Genomic DNA, 18,798 nt, shown 5'->3' with positions numbered 1-18,798 from the left:
GACCCGCTGCAGCCGATGAAGAACAGAATGAGGTTGTATTTATTTAGAAGGCAGGTTATCTCTTATTTCGCCGCTGTAGGCATTATTTAAGAGTGTAATACACAGTAGAAGTCAGGAGTATTTTCTGGGTGATCAGAATGTTAGGCCTGTGGAACACCTTGTTTGAGCACACACCCTTATAATAATAATTAAAAATTGCTTACACTTATATAGTGCTTTTCTGGACACTCCACTCAAAGTGCTTTACAGGTAATGGGGACTCCCCTCCACCACCACCAATGTGCAGCATCCACCTGGATGATAGTGCGCCATAACACTCACCAGACATCAGCTATCACTGGGGAAAAGAGCAGAGGAATGAAGCCAATTCACAGATGGGGATTATTAGGAAGCCATGATTAAAAAGGGCCAATGGGAAATTTGGCCAGGACGCCAGCGACACCCCTACTCTTTTCAAGAAACGCCCTGGGATTTTTATTGACCACAAAGAGTCAGGACCTCGGTTCTATGTCTTATCCGAAGGACAGCGCCTGTTTAAGTAGGTGTGACCAGGCTCACACCTACTTAGGTTTAGTGGGTTGCCAGTTGTGAAATGCAGAGTAATATGGCTGCTGACCTTAAACATAGTAATTTGTGTGTTGTGTGTTCTATTGTCTGTGGTGTAGTATACAGTACAGTATGTCTGTGGCTCTAATTATACCAACTGCTCGGATATATTCTGGAAAAATCACAAATTGGGGGTTATTAATATTTACTTATTCACTAAACAGCTCAGTAAAATCCTGATTTTCACAAGTTTTGTTAACCCCGCTTTTACTACAGTGCATAGTGGAGCGAAACAGACCTGCCGTGATCAATTCACCAACAGTTTGATAGCCTATTTGATAGTTGGAGTGTTTGAAAGAAAAAAGTTGAAATAAAGAGACCGAAAACGCACCGCTACAACAAGGAATGGGAGCATTTTTTCCATTCAAATCTGCAATGCTAGCGTCTACGCGAAAAGCAACATTTCAAAACTGCACACAAAACATATGATGTGGACTTTGCCGCTAAAAGTGAGTTACAGAAAAGAAAAGTGGAAAAATTAAAATCTCAACTAGCAGCAGTCGGTTTTTACGAGACCTAATACAATCATCGCATCGTTCTCTGTGTGCCACATCCTGGCTCATCACAAAAAGTCGTTTAGGGATCGAGAAGTAATAAAAAAGCGTTTGTTGAGAGTGCTGACTTGCTGTTTGGAGATTTCGAAAACAAACATTTTTGGCGAGAAGTGTTCAGACAGCTGTTGCCTGAATTTAAAGAGTTTCTCAAGTCGTATAAACATGGTGAATATGCCCAGTTAGAGGATAACCAGTGGCTTTTGGCTTTAGCATTCCTCACAGACTTGACTGAACTGCTGAATGACCTGAATGTCGAGTTGCAGGGACAAAATAAAAATGTCATCGGCATGATCAGCTGTGTCAACGCATTCAAAAAAATTACAAGTGTTCTGTTGTAAGCTTCTCAGTGCCAAAGCTCACATTAAGGTAGGATATTCTTTTTTCTTAAATAGGGAAGATTACTTGTTCACTGTACCATGAGTCACTTGTTTTTATTTGCTGTCATTTTAGTGATGGGTATCGTTATTATGCTGATGTGCCCACAGTCTGTTTTCCCTATATAGGGGCTTCAAATTCACACTGGTAGATCGCACTGGACTGGCAAATGAAAAAGTAGATCACTCCTGAAAAAGGTTCTGCACCCCTGAACTAGAGGGATCACATCCATGAAAAGGTCAACGGGGATTTAGAGAAGATAGTTCTTGTATAACCAACTTGTTTGCTATCTGAACAAGCAAAAGCAGTAATGAACACACAAAGCATACAGCATGATACTGTGTATTTTCACTTTCACCATTTTTTAATAAAGTTAATCTTTTATGTGGAATTCTCAAATCACAGGCAGAGAAGCATGAATTAAGAATTATTTAAAAAATAGAAAAGAAGAGCAGAGATAACATGAAGCAAACAGAGGTGATGTAATTATTGGAGTACCACAGGGATCTGTACTAAAACTCTCAGGTCCCGAGTCTCCAACTCACTGACTCCACTGTCTTCTCTATCTGATCTCCTCCGAGATTATAATGTAGGTCCCTCACTGAGCCAAGCCCTTCTGTCGCAGATTCTTGGACTCGAGCCAGATCTCTCACATGCCCTCTGGCTGGTCCCTTTCAGGGAGATGACACCCTCTGCTCCTAATCACCACAAGCAGCCTCCTGCTCTTTCCCTGATCTGGAGCTTCCTGCTCCCACATGACAGTCACTGGTCCCCTCATGACCAGTCAGCACTCGGACTTCCAGGTCTGCCTCTAGCCTCTCACGTCCTCACTTGACACCACTGGGCTGGGTCTCACACACACACCTGTCTCCAGAGACTCACTCCTACACTCAGACCTCTCACACTAACTATCCTGAGTCTCTCTTCATCACATCCCACTGCTGAGACTCAACACACTTTCTGTCATAAAAACATACACAACCTCCTTGGTGCCTAACTCTCATGCCCCAGATTGTGTATTCACAGCTGATGATACACCTCAAACCCATGCCCAGCAGCCACTGTCTTTTGACCAGAGCTTTGCAGCCAGACAGACCTAACTCTCTCACCTGATACCTCTTATCATCTGGGAGTGGGTCCCTCTGTGGCACCTCAGATGCTGGCACATACACACTGACTCCAAACTCACTAAACACTCATACAGTGGGCTCCTGGACAGCCCTAATAATTAACACAAAAACAGGCGGCTGTCCCTTTAAGTAATTTAATCTTCCAACTCTGTAGGCTCTCCACCACAATCCCCTCCAGGATTTTCACTCTTCCTGGTCCCTTCTGTGATTTCCTTATTTTCCTTCGAGACTAAAGCTCTCCTTTCTCTCCCCTCATTGGGGTTCTTTCACTGTTCTATTCACAGCCTCTTCCCAGACTGTTGTTCTCACATCTTTCCTTATCAGTTTGTAGCTGCAGCCGTTAGTCTGTCTTCCCTGTCACAAACCTGTTCTTTCCTATCAGCTGTGGTTACCGAGGCAACACGTCTGTTGACAACTCTCTATTGACAACTCCGACTCCCTGTCAGACACACCCCGTTTATTTGTGAAAAACACCAGATGTTTTTATTAACATCCATCTTTTACATCTTCCACACACTGTGGGAAATAATAAACAATGTAAACACAATGTTAGGATATATAGTCAAATGTATAATTATTCTGCGTCAAGGACGTCCACAGGACAGTGTTGGAAAGTTAAGCTCATCCCATGACTGAGACATCTGTCCTCTTTGCTTTGTCTCCAGTTTTTCCTGGTTTGACAAAAACTGACAGATTGGCTGTGTGTTGCTGGTGAAACTTGCTGTAACTCAGTGAAATCTGACCATTAAGATTTTGCAGAGGTTGAAAACGGATAAAGATTATATTGTACATACTTGTCCGTAGTCTAATCCTGTGAATAGCTATTGTCTCACTTCAATGGAGATACCAAGAGCATCTCTCCATTGAGAAAGAAAAAATATTTCATGACACTTTATCACTTCCATTGCTTGGAAGAACAAAGACAGTGGCATGGAAGGATCAGAAAGAACAGAAAAAGAGAAGATTCTTGAAGTTTTGGAGGAGATTTACAAGAGTGACTGATCAGCTCTCCAGGCTCTCTCTCACGGTCTACAGATGCAGCCATTCAAAGTGAGCGGTACAGACACGTACCGCAGGTAAGATGACACGGGGTACCGCGGTGCGTGATTGGTTGACCGACAGGGGCACTCGTGGTCTGTTGGTCTGTCGTAGAAAGACTTACTGTAAATGTCTTTACTGTACTCGTTGTAGATATTGAATTTTACCACTGAAGGGAAATCTTAGTAGCTGAGCATAAAAAGAATAGGAGCATACTGTAACGCGTGTGAAGGCCATAAACAATATTAATTTTGGAACATAAACATACAGTATATGGCTGGTCTTGGTACTTTAAAGAAAAAAATACACACCAGTTTTCCATTTCTCCCTAAACATTGTAAGCTTCGAAGTCTTTAACTAACGTGATACCGGAGTCAACAAGCATACTTTTAGAATTTGATTAAAAGGGAATATAATATGGAATCGCGTATCTAAAGAATTCAATAACGGTATTCGTGTGCTGCGACAGGGCTGTGTAGGGCTGTTTCGCCTGCCTGTTCATGCGAGCTGTCTTGTAGCCGACTGGTCTAGGTGTATGACTACCAACTGGCAGGTTGTGTGTTTGAATCCAGCTGGTGCTGGACTTTCCTTTTAACAAACATTTCTTCGAAAAAATAGAATAGCGATATTATGGACAATCAATTGACTTTTATATTTAAAAATATCACAACATGATCGATATTTGCGATATTTTGAACATATCTTCCCTTCTGACAGCGGTTCCTGCTTCTAGTGTGTGTGTGTGCAACAGAGTAAATTTTTATAGAGAAATGGAGGCTGGACAGTATGTGTTACAATATAAACATTTATATTGATTTAAATCGTGTTCTGATTTAAATCGCAAACGCGTGTTTAATTATGTGTTTTTTAATCATAATCAGGCTAATGCATTTCTACATTTTCTGTATGAACCAGCTTAGAGGTTCATACAGAAAGACAGCTTGTGTTTAAATTGAGTGTAAGGTAATTTATGCTTCTAAAGTCATGGTCAGCATTTATTATTGTACTGTGCTGTAAACTTTTTCTGTGCCCAGTCACATTATTTTATAGCATTTTTATTGCGTTATTAAATCCGGTGGCGCTGTGTGTTAGTTTCCTGACTCCCATGTCACATGGTCTGTGATTGAATCCCATGGAACTATGACTTTATTTTTTAACAAACATTCCTTTGAAAAAATGAAACGTTTCCCTTGGTCAGAGATTAAATAAAACCTCACTCGCACCAAACAAATTTATATTTCTAAATATCACAAAATCCGTTCATTGTCTTCCAATCGAGTCGAGTTGACATTGGAAGCTTGCCACACCCGGACTGTTAAACCAACGCATTAGCACGTCAAAGCCCATTGAGGGTATTGAGCCAGTATTGGCTTTAGTATTCCCCCCCTCTCCCCTCAATTCAATTCAATTCAAGCTGTTTTATTTGCATGACAGATGGGTACAATCAGTGTTGGGTATGTATATTGTAACGCTTACGGCAGACAGGCACTGTGTAAGAGCCGGCGCACCAGAGCAGCGCACCGAGGGAGTGTCTGCATTTATAACTTAGTTTTTAAAATTAGTCAAGCAATATGAAGCATCTCCTTTTAATTTTAAGTGCCTTAAATACATTGAGCACAGCTTTCTCACCACTTAAGATTGCTTTTGATACCATCCTTACACAAAGCAGAAGGGAGATCTTAGTGCCTGAGCATAAAAAGAATAGGAGCATACTGCAACGCGTGTGAAGTCCATAAACGATATTAATTTTGGAACTTAAACATACAGTATATGGCTGGTCTCGGTACTTTAAAGAAAACATACACACCAGTATTCCATTTCTCCCTAAACATTTTAAGCATCGAAGTCTTTAACTAACGCGATACCGGAGTCAACAAGCATACTTTTAGAATTTGATTAAAAGGGAATATAATATGGAATCGCATATCTCAAGAAATTAATAACGATATAATTATATTCATGTTGCAAAAGAACTGCAACAGACATAAAAACTCCCTTGCTTTTAACAGAGCGTTCCATAATTTCTAACTACGAAAATGCCAGGTGAAAGGATTTGTAAACATATTTTGTTAAAGCAAGTCAGTTTTTTCCGCAACACATTAAAGACATTTTCCCAAGAAAGTTTAGCCTTTGTCACTAATGAAACCACTAAATAAAGACATAAATATAGAAATCTTAAGATTTGTTTTATTTAATGTTGGTAGCAGGATGAACTGTCAGACTGTATATTTTGTTGCAGAGTTGCTGCAAGATGTTAACAGTGAAAAAGGTATTTAGAAATGAGTTATTTCAAGATGAAAATTTTCAGAATAATTGCAAATCTAGCAGGATAGAGAAAGCACAGAAAACTGGCAGTTAGATTGATCAGATTAGTATGAAAAGTCATTTAGCAAAGGGAATGAGAAGAGTGACAAACTAGTATACTTTAGATCTTTTTTTCTGAACCAGGGAAAATCTGATCATGTTTCCCTATAACAATAATAAAAAACTTTATTTGATATATCACCATTAAAGGTGGCATCTCAAAGCAATACAGTAGATGTAAAAACAGATAAAAGGACCACAGATTACAAAGTAAATGCATATAAGAAAGACAAGCAGTTAGAGGTGCTACCAAAATTAGAAAATGAAGCAGATACAGACACTAAGTCTTCTGAAAAGAAAGGTTCTGAGGTTAGATTTAAACTGGCCCTGGTGTGTGTGTGTTTGTGTCTGTCTGTCCTGTGATAGACTGGCGCTATGTCCAGGGTGTATTCTGCCTTGTGTCCGTCGCTTCCTGGGATAGGCTCCAAATCCTCTGTACTGGATAAAGAGATTAGAAATGGATGGAAGTAAAGGCACTGTGTGGATGGAACTATACACAGTGTTAGAAACCCACTATGAAATGGCAGCATCTCACTGAGAATAAAACATTTTATAGTGCTGGCTTAAGGAAACAGCCTTTCCACCTCTCTTGCACATCAGTATCCATAACTAGTTATTTAAACAAATTGCCTCTAATTATAAACATCTTAATATGCTGGCTCTGTGGATCCGCATCAGCTAAGTTTGCCCATTCCTTCAATTCATGTGCATCCAACACACAGTTCAACGCTAGCAACTACACAAAATCTAAAATATGAGCTCTACTTGCCACTTACAATACCAACAGTACCAGCTAACTTTAGTAGTGACATTTTCATGGATCTTTTTAACAATAAAATTTACAACATCAGACTTCAGACACAATTAAACAGGCCTCAAAAAAGTCTGGTACAAACATTTTCAGCATGGAATAAACCGTTACTTTAATGGTATAAACCTTAAATGGATTCATATTCTCAATAAGATTTGGTGCTCAGTAACATGACTTAGAAAATGACAAAAGACATACGTATCATGCTTATCCTTCTGTTTTTCATAATCGTGAACTCCTTAAGGCAGTTACATTTTCTCTGTTCTGACCTGGAGTTACAGAGAAATTTAAATTCTAATAAGAGAATTGTAATGAGGAAAGTCATACCAATCACTCATACAGTACCAGGATTTGCAATTACAATACAAATACTTTCTTTCTGTATGTGTTTATTTTGCAGTTTGAGTCTATGGCATTCCTTTGGGGGTCTATACTCCAAGGCATGACTTTTTTATGGGAACATGACATTTTTTTAAAGTCTTTTAATGCAAGCTTCATATAAACCCTTAGCAGTGGTTACTGTCTGGAGCAGGTACTTGAATGGCACAGATTCATTGAAATGATTCAATTTCTTTTGAAAATATTTGGGATAATACATATTCCAGAAATCACAGCCGTTGAATTATCCAGAAATTAATTTCTCTCAGGGTGTATTTAACCCCTCATGGATGGCATTGTATGAAATGAGTTTGTAGTTCCCCATTTGCCTCTATTATGAGATGCTGTGGACACTATTTTATACATTTTAGGAGTGTCCATAGGAAGGTATGTTCTAGAAAGAGTGAACTTCTGTTTTGCCATTATTTTTAATAGGGGCGTTACATGTTTACACTTGGTGCTCCTACTAGAGGAGAGGATATGATTAATCTAGGCTTATCACAGAAACTGAAACACATCTGGTTGGTGAGTCTACTGTGGGTTAAATGTTACTGGTACCGCATGTTGTAAAGCTCGGTATTTTCTCTCTTGGCCTGACTTTTTTTAATGTCTGAGTGTTAGAATCCATGTTGTTGCTGGTAAGGGAATGGTAGGTGCTGTGATTGACACAGTCAAAGCCTTGTACAGAGATACCATTGTACTGTAGCTGTTTGACAGTATTTTAGATGCCCTTAGTTAAAAGCATGGGAGGAAGTACTGCCAAGGGGAGGGGGGGGGAGCAAGGATTTTTTCTTTGAGTTTGTGAGGTTATTTTTTGTTATATTGTGTTTCAGAAAGCAAGAAAATAAAATTTACTGTATGATAAAAAGAGAAAGAGCTGGAGTAGATCCTCAGATCAGTTTGCTACCAGCAATCAAACAAAAAAATGGAAAGAATTGTCTCCTCCTGATTGGAACCTTTCTTACTGTCTTATAATTTATCAGGCTACCTTTTCATTTCCACTGAGAGAAGGAAGTCACTTGTCATGCAGCTATTTTATTCTTCATTGCACAATATGCTCTAAGTTAGCAAATGAAACATGAACACTTATTGAAATAAATCAAGAATACGATTAACATGAATGTATAAACATCCAAACTATACTTTATCACATTTAATTATTGGGTTAGCTTTTTATTGAGCCAAAATGTTATAAATGTGTGAACGTCTGTAAAATGGAAATATTTATATTTTTTCTTTTCTGTTACCTGCCTGACAGCATTTTGTATCCCATTCTGTATATTACTGGAAAATATTAGACCCAACCTAAAGAATTCATGGGGGTAGTGGGACACAGTACTGCAAAGAGTCTCCTAAAGGGACAGAGCTATTAGTACTTATGTGTTTGAGTCTGGAGAATATAGTAAACTCTAAACATTAAGGGAATGCATGGAATCGGAAAATATAAATTGCATAGTACACAAGACTTAACTGGTTTTATTCTAGGAAAGCAGACAAGACTGAGTCATGGGACTCAGAGGATCCAAGGCTAGACTGAGTATAATAGGCTTCGGGCTTCTATTGTGACATCTACTGTAAATTACAGAAATGTTAAAAGTAAACAAAATAAAGTAACTAAAATGTGGTCTGAAATCACCCCTTTAGACACCCCTTTTACTTCACTGGTGTCAGATATGAAAGGCAATAGTCTCCCATTCTGTCTGCTGTGTGTTGCAGCAGAGGGACTCCCTGCAGCTGAAAGGGGCAGAGTAACTTGCATGCCCTCTAGTACAGTTTACACATGCACGACTTTAAAAGCTAGCAAGACAGGTTTCGATTCACATTAGCTGGCGAGCCTTGTTAAAAAAACGAATGATAATGTAACATGCCACTGTTCATGAACAAAGTTATACTGAGATTTCCTAAGATACGCGATTAAAAAAATAAATAAATAAAAATTTGAATCTCCTGCGGAACACATTCCATAAGAATCAGCGGTTTTACAGTATATATCGCCTTTAAAGGTGGCTTCTCGGGATAAAAACAACCAGAACAGCAGCAACAACAATATTGTATTTCGTTGCACTTTGAAAACCAAGTAATAACTTAACTATACAGTACGTGCAAACGTTTCGTATGTTGCTGTCGTGAATGCCTGCGTACCCATAAGTATCTTATTTGCCTTGAGTCTGTCTACAGTATCTCTGTCCCACTACCCCCCTCTCTCCCTCAATTCAATTCAATTCAAGGTGTTTTATTTGCATGACAGATGGGTACAATTCTTGTTGGGAATGTATACTTTGATATTTACACCCGGCGCGGCACCGAGGGAGCGTCTGCATTTATAACTTGGTTTTTAAAATAAGTCAAGCAATATGAAGCATCTCCTTTTACTTTTAAGTCCCTTAAATACATTGAGCACAGCTTTCTCACCATCCTTACACAAAGCAGAAACTGTCCGATGACTCACAGTACAAGTGGAAAGATTACAGATTTTAATCGTCTTTAATTTTGTCTTTAATTTTGCCTGTGGAGTGTATCTTATTAAACTCTAAATTGCATTTTGAGCGCGGTTTTTGACTTTTTTTAAATTGCATTTCGGGCGCGGACAGCACATACAAGGGTTAATGAACTGCGCCAAGAAATTTAAAATAGTATTCTTTAGGTGTGAGGGTAGGAGTGGACCGCAGCAGGCATAATCAGCAAACCAGGAAAACAAAGAACAGGACAGGTGAGATGTGTATCCAGAAAGCGAGTGATCAGAAAAAGGAAATGGAAAACGCAGAAAAAGGAAACGCTTTACAGGATAAAAACAATAACAACAGTAGTGGCTGGGCAAACGATTTTTTATCGAAATACAAATTGAGATACTGTACTGTATAATGATGTGCATGAACAAAGGTATACTGCAATTTTCCTTAGATGCACGATTAATGCTTCGTAGGAGGAGGCGGTCTTTTCCTCTTGTCTAACAGTCTGCCCACAAACAAAACATTCCTGTTAGACAAGAGGAATTGAAAAAAAAACAATTCTGTCAATGAAAACCGGTGTGTGTGTCTCTCCCTGCTGGATGTCCCTCTCACAAACTGCTGAATGAATAAAATAATTTTATTGAAAACGCGTTTGCGATTGTCTGGTATTTAATTTGGTCCCTTTTAACTGTTTTTCGATCTACTGTATTGCTTTGAGATGCCACTTTTAAAGGCGATAAGTAAAATAAAGTTTTTTATTATTGTTATAGAGAAACATGATCAGATTTTCCCTCGTTCAGAAAAAAGATCTAAAGTGCTACACATAACTTTCTTAATTCGATGTATTTAAAGCAGTGAACTACTGTAGGTGTCACATAACATTCAGAAATACAATCACGTATTTGACAAATAAAAACGATTATAATCTAATCCTTCCACGTTTGATCCCAAAATCCCAAGAAATATAAATCTTGACGGGTAGAAAGCTATGCTGAAAGTTTATTAAGATACTTAGAAGACAAAGATACTGTATCAATTTATGTTGCATTAGCCTGATTATGATTAAAAAACACATATAATTAAACACGCGTTTGCGATTTAAATCAGAACACGATTTAAATAAATATAAATGTTTATATTGTAACGCATACTGTCCAGCCTCCATTTCTCTATAAAAATTTACTCTGTTGCACACACACACACAATAGAAGCAGGAACCGCTGTCAGAAGGGAAGATATGTTCAAAATATCGCAAATATCGATCATGTTGCGATATTTTGAAATATAAAAGTCAATTGATTGTCCATAATATCGCTATTCTATTTTTTCGAAGAAATGTTTGTTAAAAGAAAAGTCCAGCACCAGCTGGATTCAAACACACAACCTGCCAGTTGGTAGTCACGCACCTAGACCAGTAGGCTACAAGACAGCTCGTAAGAACAGGCAGGTGAAACAGCCCTACACAGCCCTGTCGCAGCACACGAATACCGTTATTAAATTCTTTAGATACGCGATTCCATATTATATTAGCAGAAAAGCTTAAAACTACCACTTTTTCACACGCTATTTCACATGCTAGTTAAATACTTCGATGCTTAAAATCGTTAGGGAGAAATGGAATACCGGTGTGTATTTTTCCTTTAAAGTGCCAATTCCTGGAATCTGACTGGCTGACACCCCTCTGAAGTGGTTCCATAAAATCTGGTATACGGAAAAGAAAGCGTTGATAAATACAAGTGTCTTTTAATACACTCTTTGCTGTGCTCTTGAGGATCCTTGTGATATTTTAAGCTCTAGTTGAATGATAGGTGTCGCATTTTAAATCATTTTCGTAGTTAGAAATTATGAAACGCCCTGTTAAAAGCAAGGAAGTTTTTATGCCCGTTGAAGTAAAACAAAATGCCTGACAAAGTATGGCTTGGACAGATTCCAAGTGCTTGTACAAATGTGCTAAAGAAATTATACTTTGAGTATACAGCTTGTCCAAAGTCATCCATTATTAATACTATTAGTAATATCTTCGGTAAAGGCTTTGATGCATAAATATTTCTGATAAAGGTAGGTTGTGTATTTTTGTCCAACTGAGCAATCTTGCTTTCATAAAATATACCAACATTTTAATGACTGATGATTAACATGCTGTAATACGCAGTTCAAAATTAAAGGCTCAAATGCTGTACATGAGAGGTTAGCTCCCCCTGGCGGTTTTACAAGGCAACGCCAGTTAGTTAACCACGTGACACACGTTAACTGCGTGACACCGCGTGATACTGCGACACGCCCACCGGGGTATGCCGTGAAATACCTCACCCATTTTGAATGGCTGCATCTGTATACTCAAAAATCAATGTGTTGCGCTTGATGAAAAATTAGCTTAGATTTTGTCAGTATTTTAACAGCGTAAATAAGGACAAATCGTAACATTAACTTTTATTTCAATGTGGCGTAATTTTAACTCTACACGTATTCTTCACATTAACAAAGCATAGTTTAAATGAGTTATATGTGTAATTCCTAGTTTTACTATATATTAATCCTACAACTATTCATACACGCTCCTTTCAGATTTACAAATAAACCCCTGAGCTCTTCCCTGTAGCCTAAGTTATTGCCTTATCACTGAGGGGACCTGCAGTGCACTGGCCTCAGCTCTCCGTACAGCCCAGTGTCAGCTGAAAGACCTGGACCTGAGGGACAATGATCTGAGGGAATCAGGAGGATCCGCGTTGTAAACTAGAAAGACTGGGGTGAGTTTGTGAATGCTGTGAACTACAGTAATTGGGTTGAGTACTGCAAAAGGGTAACCAGACATCTTTATTTTCTATTAAAGGCCCCATTTTCCTGACTTTTTTCAAAATATTAAAATCTAAAGAGGTTTTGACAAAATTATATGGGCATCATGCAAACACCAATGTGGACTGGTTTTTAGGGTTCAGTCCACCTGGTTGTGTGTGCAAAGCAGACGGGTGACTTTACTCTCCATATTATTTTTTAAATGATGTGATCTTAATTGACACATCTGCTTAAATAAATAATTAGCTAAGACGCTAATTATGAGTTCCCATTAAGTTTATCTTTCAGTTGTGTGCAGTATTGGTATTTCAGAGGTTTGGTCAATCCAAAGTTTGTAGGATTTAAGATGCTAGGCAGAGCAGTGAGACGTTGTAAGCATCTGAATTAACAATGTAAGAAGAGCCAGATTACAAAAAAGGAACTATATATGCATGAGTTGGGATATTGATGAGCTAATCTCTCTTCAGGCTTTCTGGATGTTGGGTCACAGAGGTTGGCTGTGCAGCTCTGGCTGCAGCTCTACAATCAAACACCTCAAGACTGAGAGAGCTGGACTTGAGCTACAATCATCCAGGGGACTCTGGAGTGAAACTACTCTCTGCTGTCCTGGAGGATAAAAAATGTAGACTGCAGAAACTGAAGTAAGTATAGAGACTAAGAGTAGAAGGTCTGCCAGTGACAGAAGAGGAAGTGTCATAGAATAATAATTCCTTATACTTACATAGCACCTTTCTGGACACTGCACTCACACTTTACAGGTAATGGGGATTTGCTTCCACCACCAATGTGCAGTACCCACCTTGATGATGTGACAGCAACCACAGTGTGCCAGTATGCTTACCACACATCTGCTATCACAGCTGAGTGATGAAGCCAGTTCAGAGATGTGGATTATTAGGGGGCCATGGTAAACGTCAGGATGTCAGGGTACACTACTGTTTTTGAGAAATGCCCTGGGATTTTTAATGACCAGAGAGAGTCAGCACCTTGGTCTTACATTCCATTTAAAGGACAGCTCCTTTTTATTGTAAAGTGTCCCTGTCACTATACTGAAGCATTAGGACCCACACAGACCACAGGGTGAGCACCCCCTACTAATACCTCCTCCAGCAGCAACCCTAGCTTTCCCATGAGGTCTCCCATCCAGGAACTAGCCAGGCTCACCCCTGCTTAGCTTTAGTGGGTTGCCAATTGTGAATTGCAGGGTGGTATTCTGTAGCTGCTGGCTATATAGAATGTTATAATAGTGTTCTATAATTGTTTATTCTTGAGGTGGAAGATCACCTACAAACCCTACAAATAAAGACATTCCATGATCAAACCTAAACACAACACAAAGATGCATGTGTTACCTACCATTCCAGGAGGAACAAGTCCTATATCAGTTTTTAAACAGCTTATCAAATAAAATACTGAATGCTACTTCAACAATGTATGTTTTTGATACTCCACAAAATCAAATCACTCACCAAAACCTGTCTGTCTCTGAGACTCTCCAAAAACCTTTTAAATATAAGACATACATAGTATATTTATATAAGATGCATAAAAACTCACAAATTTCTCAGTTCCAGAAAACTCACAAGTTCTTTAGGTCCACAGCCCACAGCGAGTCCTATGGTGGACAGCACACATCAAGTATCTGCCTTCTGGCCTCCAGACAGCAGATCAATCAACTGACCCAGAAAGCCTCTGATTCCTGCTTTTCAAATTGTCAACTGACCAGCTGTCTCCCAGCAACTGTTCAGGTGACTGAACACAGCTAAGCTTATTCTCCATAGCTTTATGATGAATGTGGTCCAGACAAGGCCACCATCTTATCTGAACCTGCTGCCCTTTCATATTATGTAAAACCGTAATGGCCTCTTGACCACTTTTTAATTTTGTTTACTGTTGATGTGCAGCCCATAGTAGCTCTAGTTGTTTACAAACTGTTTTGGCAGTAAATATGTTCATTGCCATTTTAGTGATGTAATTGAGTTGAGTACTCTGAGATGTTACACAGACATCTTTATTTTCTATTAAATGTTAAACATTATCATTGTTATTCCTTTATGTACCAAGAGAGCTGGGCCACTGCCAAGTGGTTTGCAGGAATCTGTGGTAACAGTTGCAATAAAACGATGCATCATTTCATTAACAACCACAACACTACAAACTCTACAATTTCTTACCTCCAGAAGTTGATATTTTTCCCCAGGTGGGTCATAAACAGCTTGGTAAAACATAACTTCTGCAAAACGGTCAAAGGCTATAGTCGATGAATTCCAAATTTAGTAGCTATTATTCTAGTGACAATGCAACTAACAATAATCAATTTTATTAGAACTTTTCAACAAGAGCTATACAACAGCAGTAATATATGTCAGTGGAAAAATCTCTTCTACCCGCTGCAGGTAAGTGTCTGTGTGCAGTACAGGCTGACCTAGCGCGAGAGAGATACAAGCAGCTTCTGTACACTGACTGGAGGGGCAGGAGGGAAAGTGACAGCAGAGACGGACATGTTTGTGTGTGCTAACCAGAGTCACAGAAGGGTTGGTTAGCTGAGGGTCTAAAGTTGTGGTGCTGAAAAGGCAGATTCATCAGCCGTGGGTTCTTTGCAGCGAGGACCAAAGAGAGACTTTAAAGAAAGGCAGCAGAGGCTGCTGGCTGCAGTAGCCAGTGATGTGGCAACGGTGGACAGCAGACTGACTGTAGGCTGCAGAAATCCATGTGTGATTACTCGTGGACTGGAGAGACTTTGGAGAAGAGGCATGGCCTGGGTGGCTGTCGGTCACAGACATTCACAAGGTGCTTACTTCAGTTTATTATTTAAGCACGATATGCAGGAAGACAGCAGGTGGAGAAGACCTGAAGGTTCCCCCTGAAGGGGAGCTATGTGAGCACATGAGACCTACTGTAAGGGGTCAGAGGGGTTTGGGTGGAAAAGTGCTTTCAGATTGTAGCAGGTCTTCTCACCTGTCTTGTTATTCTGGAAGTCTGTTTTGTGAAGTGTAGTTGGTGTGAAAGCATGAAAAAACAAAGCAGTGTAAAAACTGAGTGACAGTGTGTGGAGATAACATATACAAACAGGTACACAACCAGTTCACTCAGTGAGGTAGGGCCTGTCTATTATACCACACTTAGTAGTGACTGTTTAGGCCTTACTACAGGTCCACTAACAGCTATCAAGTGACCTTGTTTGACCCTTTATTGTCTTTATAACTAACATTATCTTGACCTGCCCATTGTGTTCTAACCTGGCCAGGTTTAAGTGATGCTTAAAAAAAATCCGTAATCAAAACATCTTGATGGATTTGGGCAGGATGTTCCACAAATGTGATTAGCACTGTAAGGTGTTACTACTTAAACTCTCATCATGCATTCAATAAGGCTTGTCGAACTTGTGGATCTTTGACCCCACAGTCTTCTGCCAGTATGCAGGCATGTCTCTGTGTGCCTGAATCTGTGTGTCTGTTCTGTTTTCATACAGTGTTGACCACATTGGAAAGGACAGGGACAAACCAGGACTGCTGAAATGTGAGTCAGTTTTTAATTGTTTACTAAGACAAAAAAGGGGAGAGGGGGCACAGAGGTGGACGAACACAAAGTGGACTTTTCCTGAATCTACCCACATCTCTCATCCCTCTGTCTTATGTTGCTCTCTCAAACTTCATTCCAGTCAGTTAACTGTGTATTACAGGGCTCTCCTCTGTCATATCTTTCTGATTTAACATTTCCTATCTTACTGTATCTGTGCAATTTCTTTTTCCTCTCTCTATTCACCTCTTCACTTTTAATTTACCAGTTCCTTACTAATCTTTTTCTTATTAAATTTATTGCATTCAGTTGTAATACTTTATGAGATCCACTTTTTTATAGGGGAGTTGTTTTCTTTTTTTCAGATGCATGTGATCTCACATTGAACCAAGAAACAGCCCACAGACGTCTTGCTCTGTCAGAGGAAAACCGGAAAGTCACAGTTATGAGACAGGAACAGCCATGTCCTGATAACCCTGAGAGATCTGACTATTGGTCCCAGGTTCTGTGCAGAGAGGAGCTGACTGGGCGATGTTACTGGGAGGCTGAGTGGAGTGGGAAATGGGTATCTGTTGGAGTCGCCTATAAAGAAATCAGCAGGAAAGGATGGAGTCAGGGTCCCCTTGGATCCAACAACAAGTCCTGGTCTTTTAACTGCAGTGACCAGTTTTACTCCGTCTGTCACAAGGAGAGGCGGGCTGACATACCTGTCACTCTGTCCTCCTCCAGAATAGGAGTGTATCTGGACTGCCCAGCTGGCACATTGTCATTTTACAGCATCTCCCCTGACACACCAATTCTACTCCACACTGTTCTCACCACTTTCACTGAACCTTTGTACCCCGGATTCTGGTTCTGGGGTCCTGACTCCACTGTCTCGCTGTGTCAGATAGAATAACTGCTATGTCCTTTGGGAGAAGGTCTTTTTCCATCTCTCATTTGCCCTCTGTATCTTCTTCAAAATTTGTGTTCAAAATGTTTATCAAATTAAGTGTATTTTTCAGTTTTGCTTACATGCAGGTTGGGCAATGTTGATTAAAATGTACAGGTAATATGATACTAAAAACAGTCCTGGAATTGCTTTCCCGTGAGCTCAAGGAAAATGACAATTTTAAGTCAGAGGAATCCACCTTTTCAAGGCAGTCCACAGGTGAAATACAATGTTCCTGAGGCAGCACAGCTTTGCCTTAAACAAGTGTGAATGGCTGTAAAGAACCGAAAGGGACAAGACCAAGGTTGTCGGCAACAATTACTCTTGTGCTATAAACAGGGTAGTACTAGTTTGATTAGATGGATGTGAATATTGTATTTTATAACACTTTCTGTATAGTATATGTAATTAAGTGAATGCATGCATTCTACTGTAAATAGAGGATTGTAAATCCGACTGTTAAAAATAATTTAAGGACATAATTTCTTAATTGACAATTAATTGTTTTTAATTTTAGCCCTAAAATGTCTTTAATACTATTGTAGCGGCAAGGCTTAATAAAATACAGGAATTAAGTTTGCTGTTCCCTTGCCAGTCTCTCTCTCCCTCATCTCAAGTGGTGCTGGATACAGAGAGGCCATTCCACTTGGTTTAAGGTGTTTTTCTAGCTGATAGAGTGTCCTCATAAGGAACAACTCCCAAAGCTGAGACACATCAGCCACCCTAATAAATGGTCATCTCTGGCGCCTTACTGTCTGCGAGATTCCAAGTGAGAGCCTCATCCCAATTGGTTTACAACCCCAGGGTCAGAGAGCGTGGTTACTCATCCTCCACCTAGATCAGCCAATCAGGAACAGGTAGGGCAGAGTAACCCCACGTGGGTCTTGGATGCCCATGAAACTTTCAACCAATGAACGGCCGTAGTTCCTCCATGTAAAACAAGCAGCATAGGGCTTCCTGGACATTTTTCAGACTCCAGCTCCTCCTGAACATTCTCGTGCTCCTCCTGGACATTCTCAGACTCAGCTCAGACAATCATGTAACAGCCAGTGTGTCTGAGTGCCAGGACTTTTCTTTGTTCTAAGAGTCGAGAACGGAGGTCGCCAGCGCGTAACCAAAGGAACACCAATTGGACACAGCAACAGCCTGCCACTGTTCTTTTTTGTCCGCAGGAGATCTGAATCCATTACAGCTGCATTCTGCATTGTAGCTGAATTCTGCATTACAGCTCGAGAATTCAATTGTTACCTCAACCCAAGTTGATATCAATTTAATTCCTATGAGTGATGTACTTGTTTTGAGTATCTAGTGTAGAAGTTGTAGCCAAGTTCATTTACGAAACGGTCTAAATGAATGATTTACTGAACGTGTGTCACTCTTGGCATTTGTAACTCTTCGTGATTGAATATACCTTTTGTATTCTGCTAACCCTCACTCATAAGATCTGTTATGTTTATATGCACATTCTATGTATTTATAAATGTATTCTTGTGTAATAGTATCCGTGTGTGTTCGAATCTTTTGCTGCCTTTTGCTGCCTCACAAAGCTTTGGAGAACTTAACATTTCTATTATCAAATTGTAAATACGACGTTTACATTGGCATTACTAATTTTTCACTTGAGTGTATGGAGGATTGTCAGCTGTCACCGAGAGCAGTTAATTAAATGTATTTTTTGATTCACAATCAGACAAATGCAACAAAAATTATCTTTGTCTTCTAAGTATATTAATAAACTTTCAGCATAGCTTTCTCCCCATTTAGATTTATTTTTCTTGGGATTTTGGGATCAAACGAGGAAAGATTAGATTAGTAATCGTTTTTATTTTTAAATACATTTTAGAAAAGT

The 18,798-nt window shown here is 39.5% G+C and overlaps 3 protein-coding genes across 21 annotated transcripts in view; 2 read left to right on the top strand and 1 right to left on the bottom strand.

Moving 5' to 3' along the window:
* The window catches only part of LOC148647083 (NACHT, LRR and PYD domains-containing protein 3-like), a 1,669,284-nt gene that overhangs the window by 270,809 nt on the left and 1,379,677 nt on the right, over positions 1–18,798 (top strand). The window lies entirely within an intron of this gene.
* The window catches only part of LOC148647098 (ribonuclease inhibitor-like), a 465,740-nt gene that overhangs the window by 303,438 nt on the left and 143,504 nt on the right, over positions 1–18,798 (bottom strand). The window lies entirely within an intron of this gene.
* Positions 2,218–18,078, top strand: LOC148647103 (stonustoxin subunit beta-like). Its single transcript, XM_088609400.1, has 5 exons — positions 2,218–2,318; positions 12,306–12,434; positions 12,967–13,140; positions 15,972–16,018; positions 16,384–18,078. The coding sequence occupies exons 1-5, from the start codon at positions 2,218–2,220 to the stop codon at positions 16,914–16,916; spliced, it is 984 nt and encodes a 327-aa protein (XP_088465526.1). The 3' UTR covers positions 16,917–18,078.

This window comes from Lepisosteus platostomus, chromosome 16, assembly GCF_059453375.1.
Source record: "Lepisosteus platostomus isolate fLepPlt1 chromosome 16, fLepPlt1.hap1, whole genome shotgun sequence".
NCBI classification, from domain to species: domain Eukaryota; kingdom Metazoa; phylum Chordata; class Actinopteri; order Semionotiformes; family Lepisosteidae; genus Lepisosteus; species Lepisosteus platostomus.
The sequence above is the reverse complement of the archived record's forward strand: the minus strand, read 5'-3'. Positions and strand labels throughout refer to the sequence as shown.

What these genes read in the sequence shown, in the direction of transcription:
- LOC148647103 (XM_088609400.1), top strand. Translation starts at nt 2,218, where the DNA reads ATGACACCCTCTGCTCCTAATCACCACAAGCAGCCTCCTGCTCTTTCC. An exon ending in CACTGGTCCCCTCATGACCA is followed by an intron (nt 2,319 to 12,305) that starts GTCAGCACTCGG and finishes TCTTCCCTGTAG; the next exon opens with CCTAAGTTATTGCCTTATCA. An exon ending in GAATCAGGAGGATCCGCGTT is followed by an intron (nt 12,435 to 12,966) that starts GTAAACTAGAAA and finishes ATCTCTCTTCAG; the next exon opens with GCTTTCTGGATGTTGGGTCA.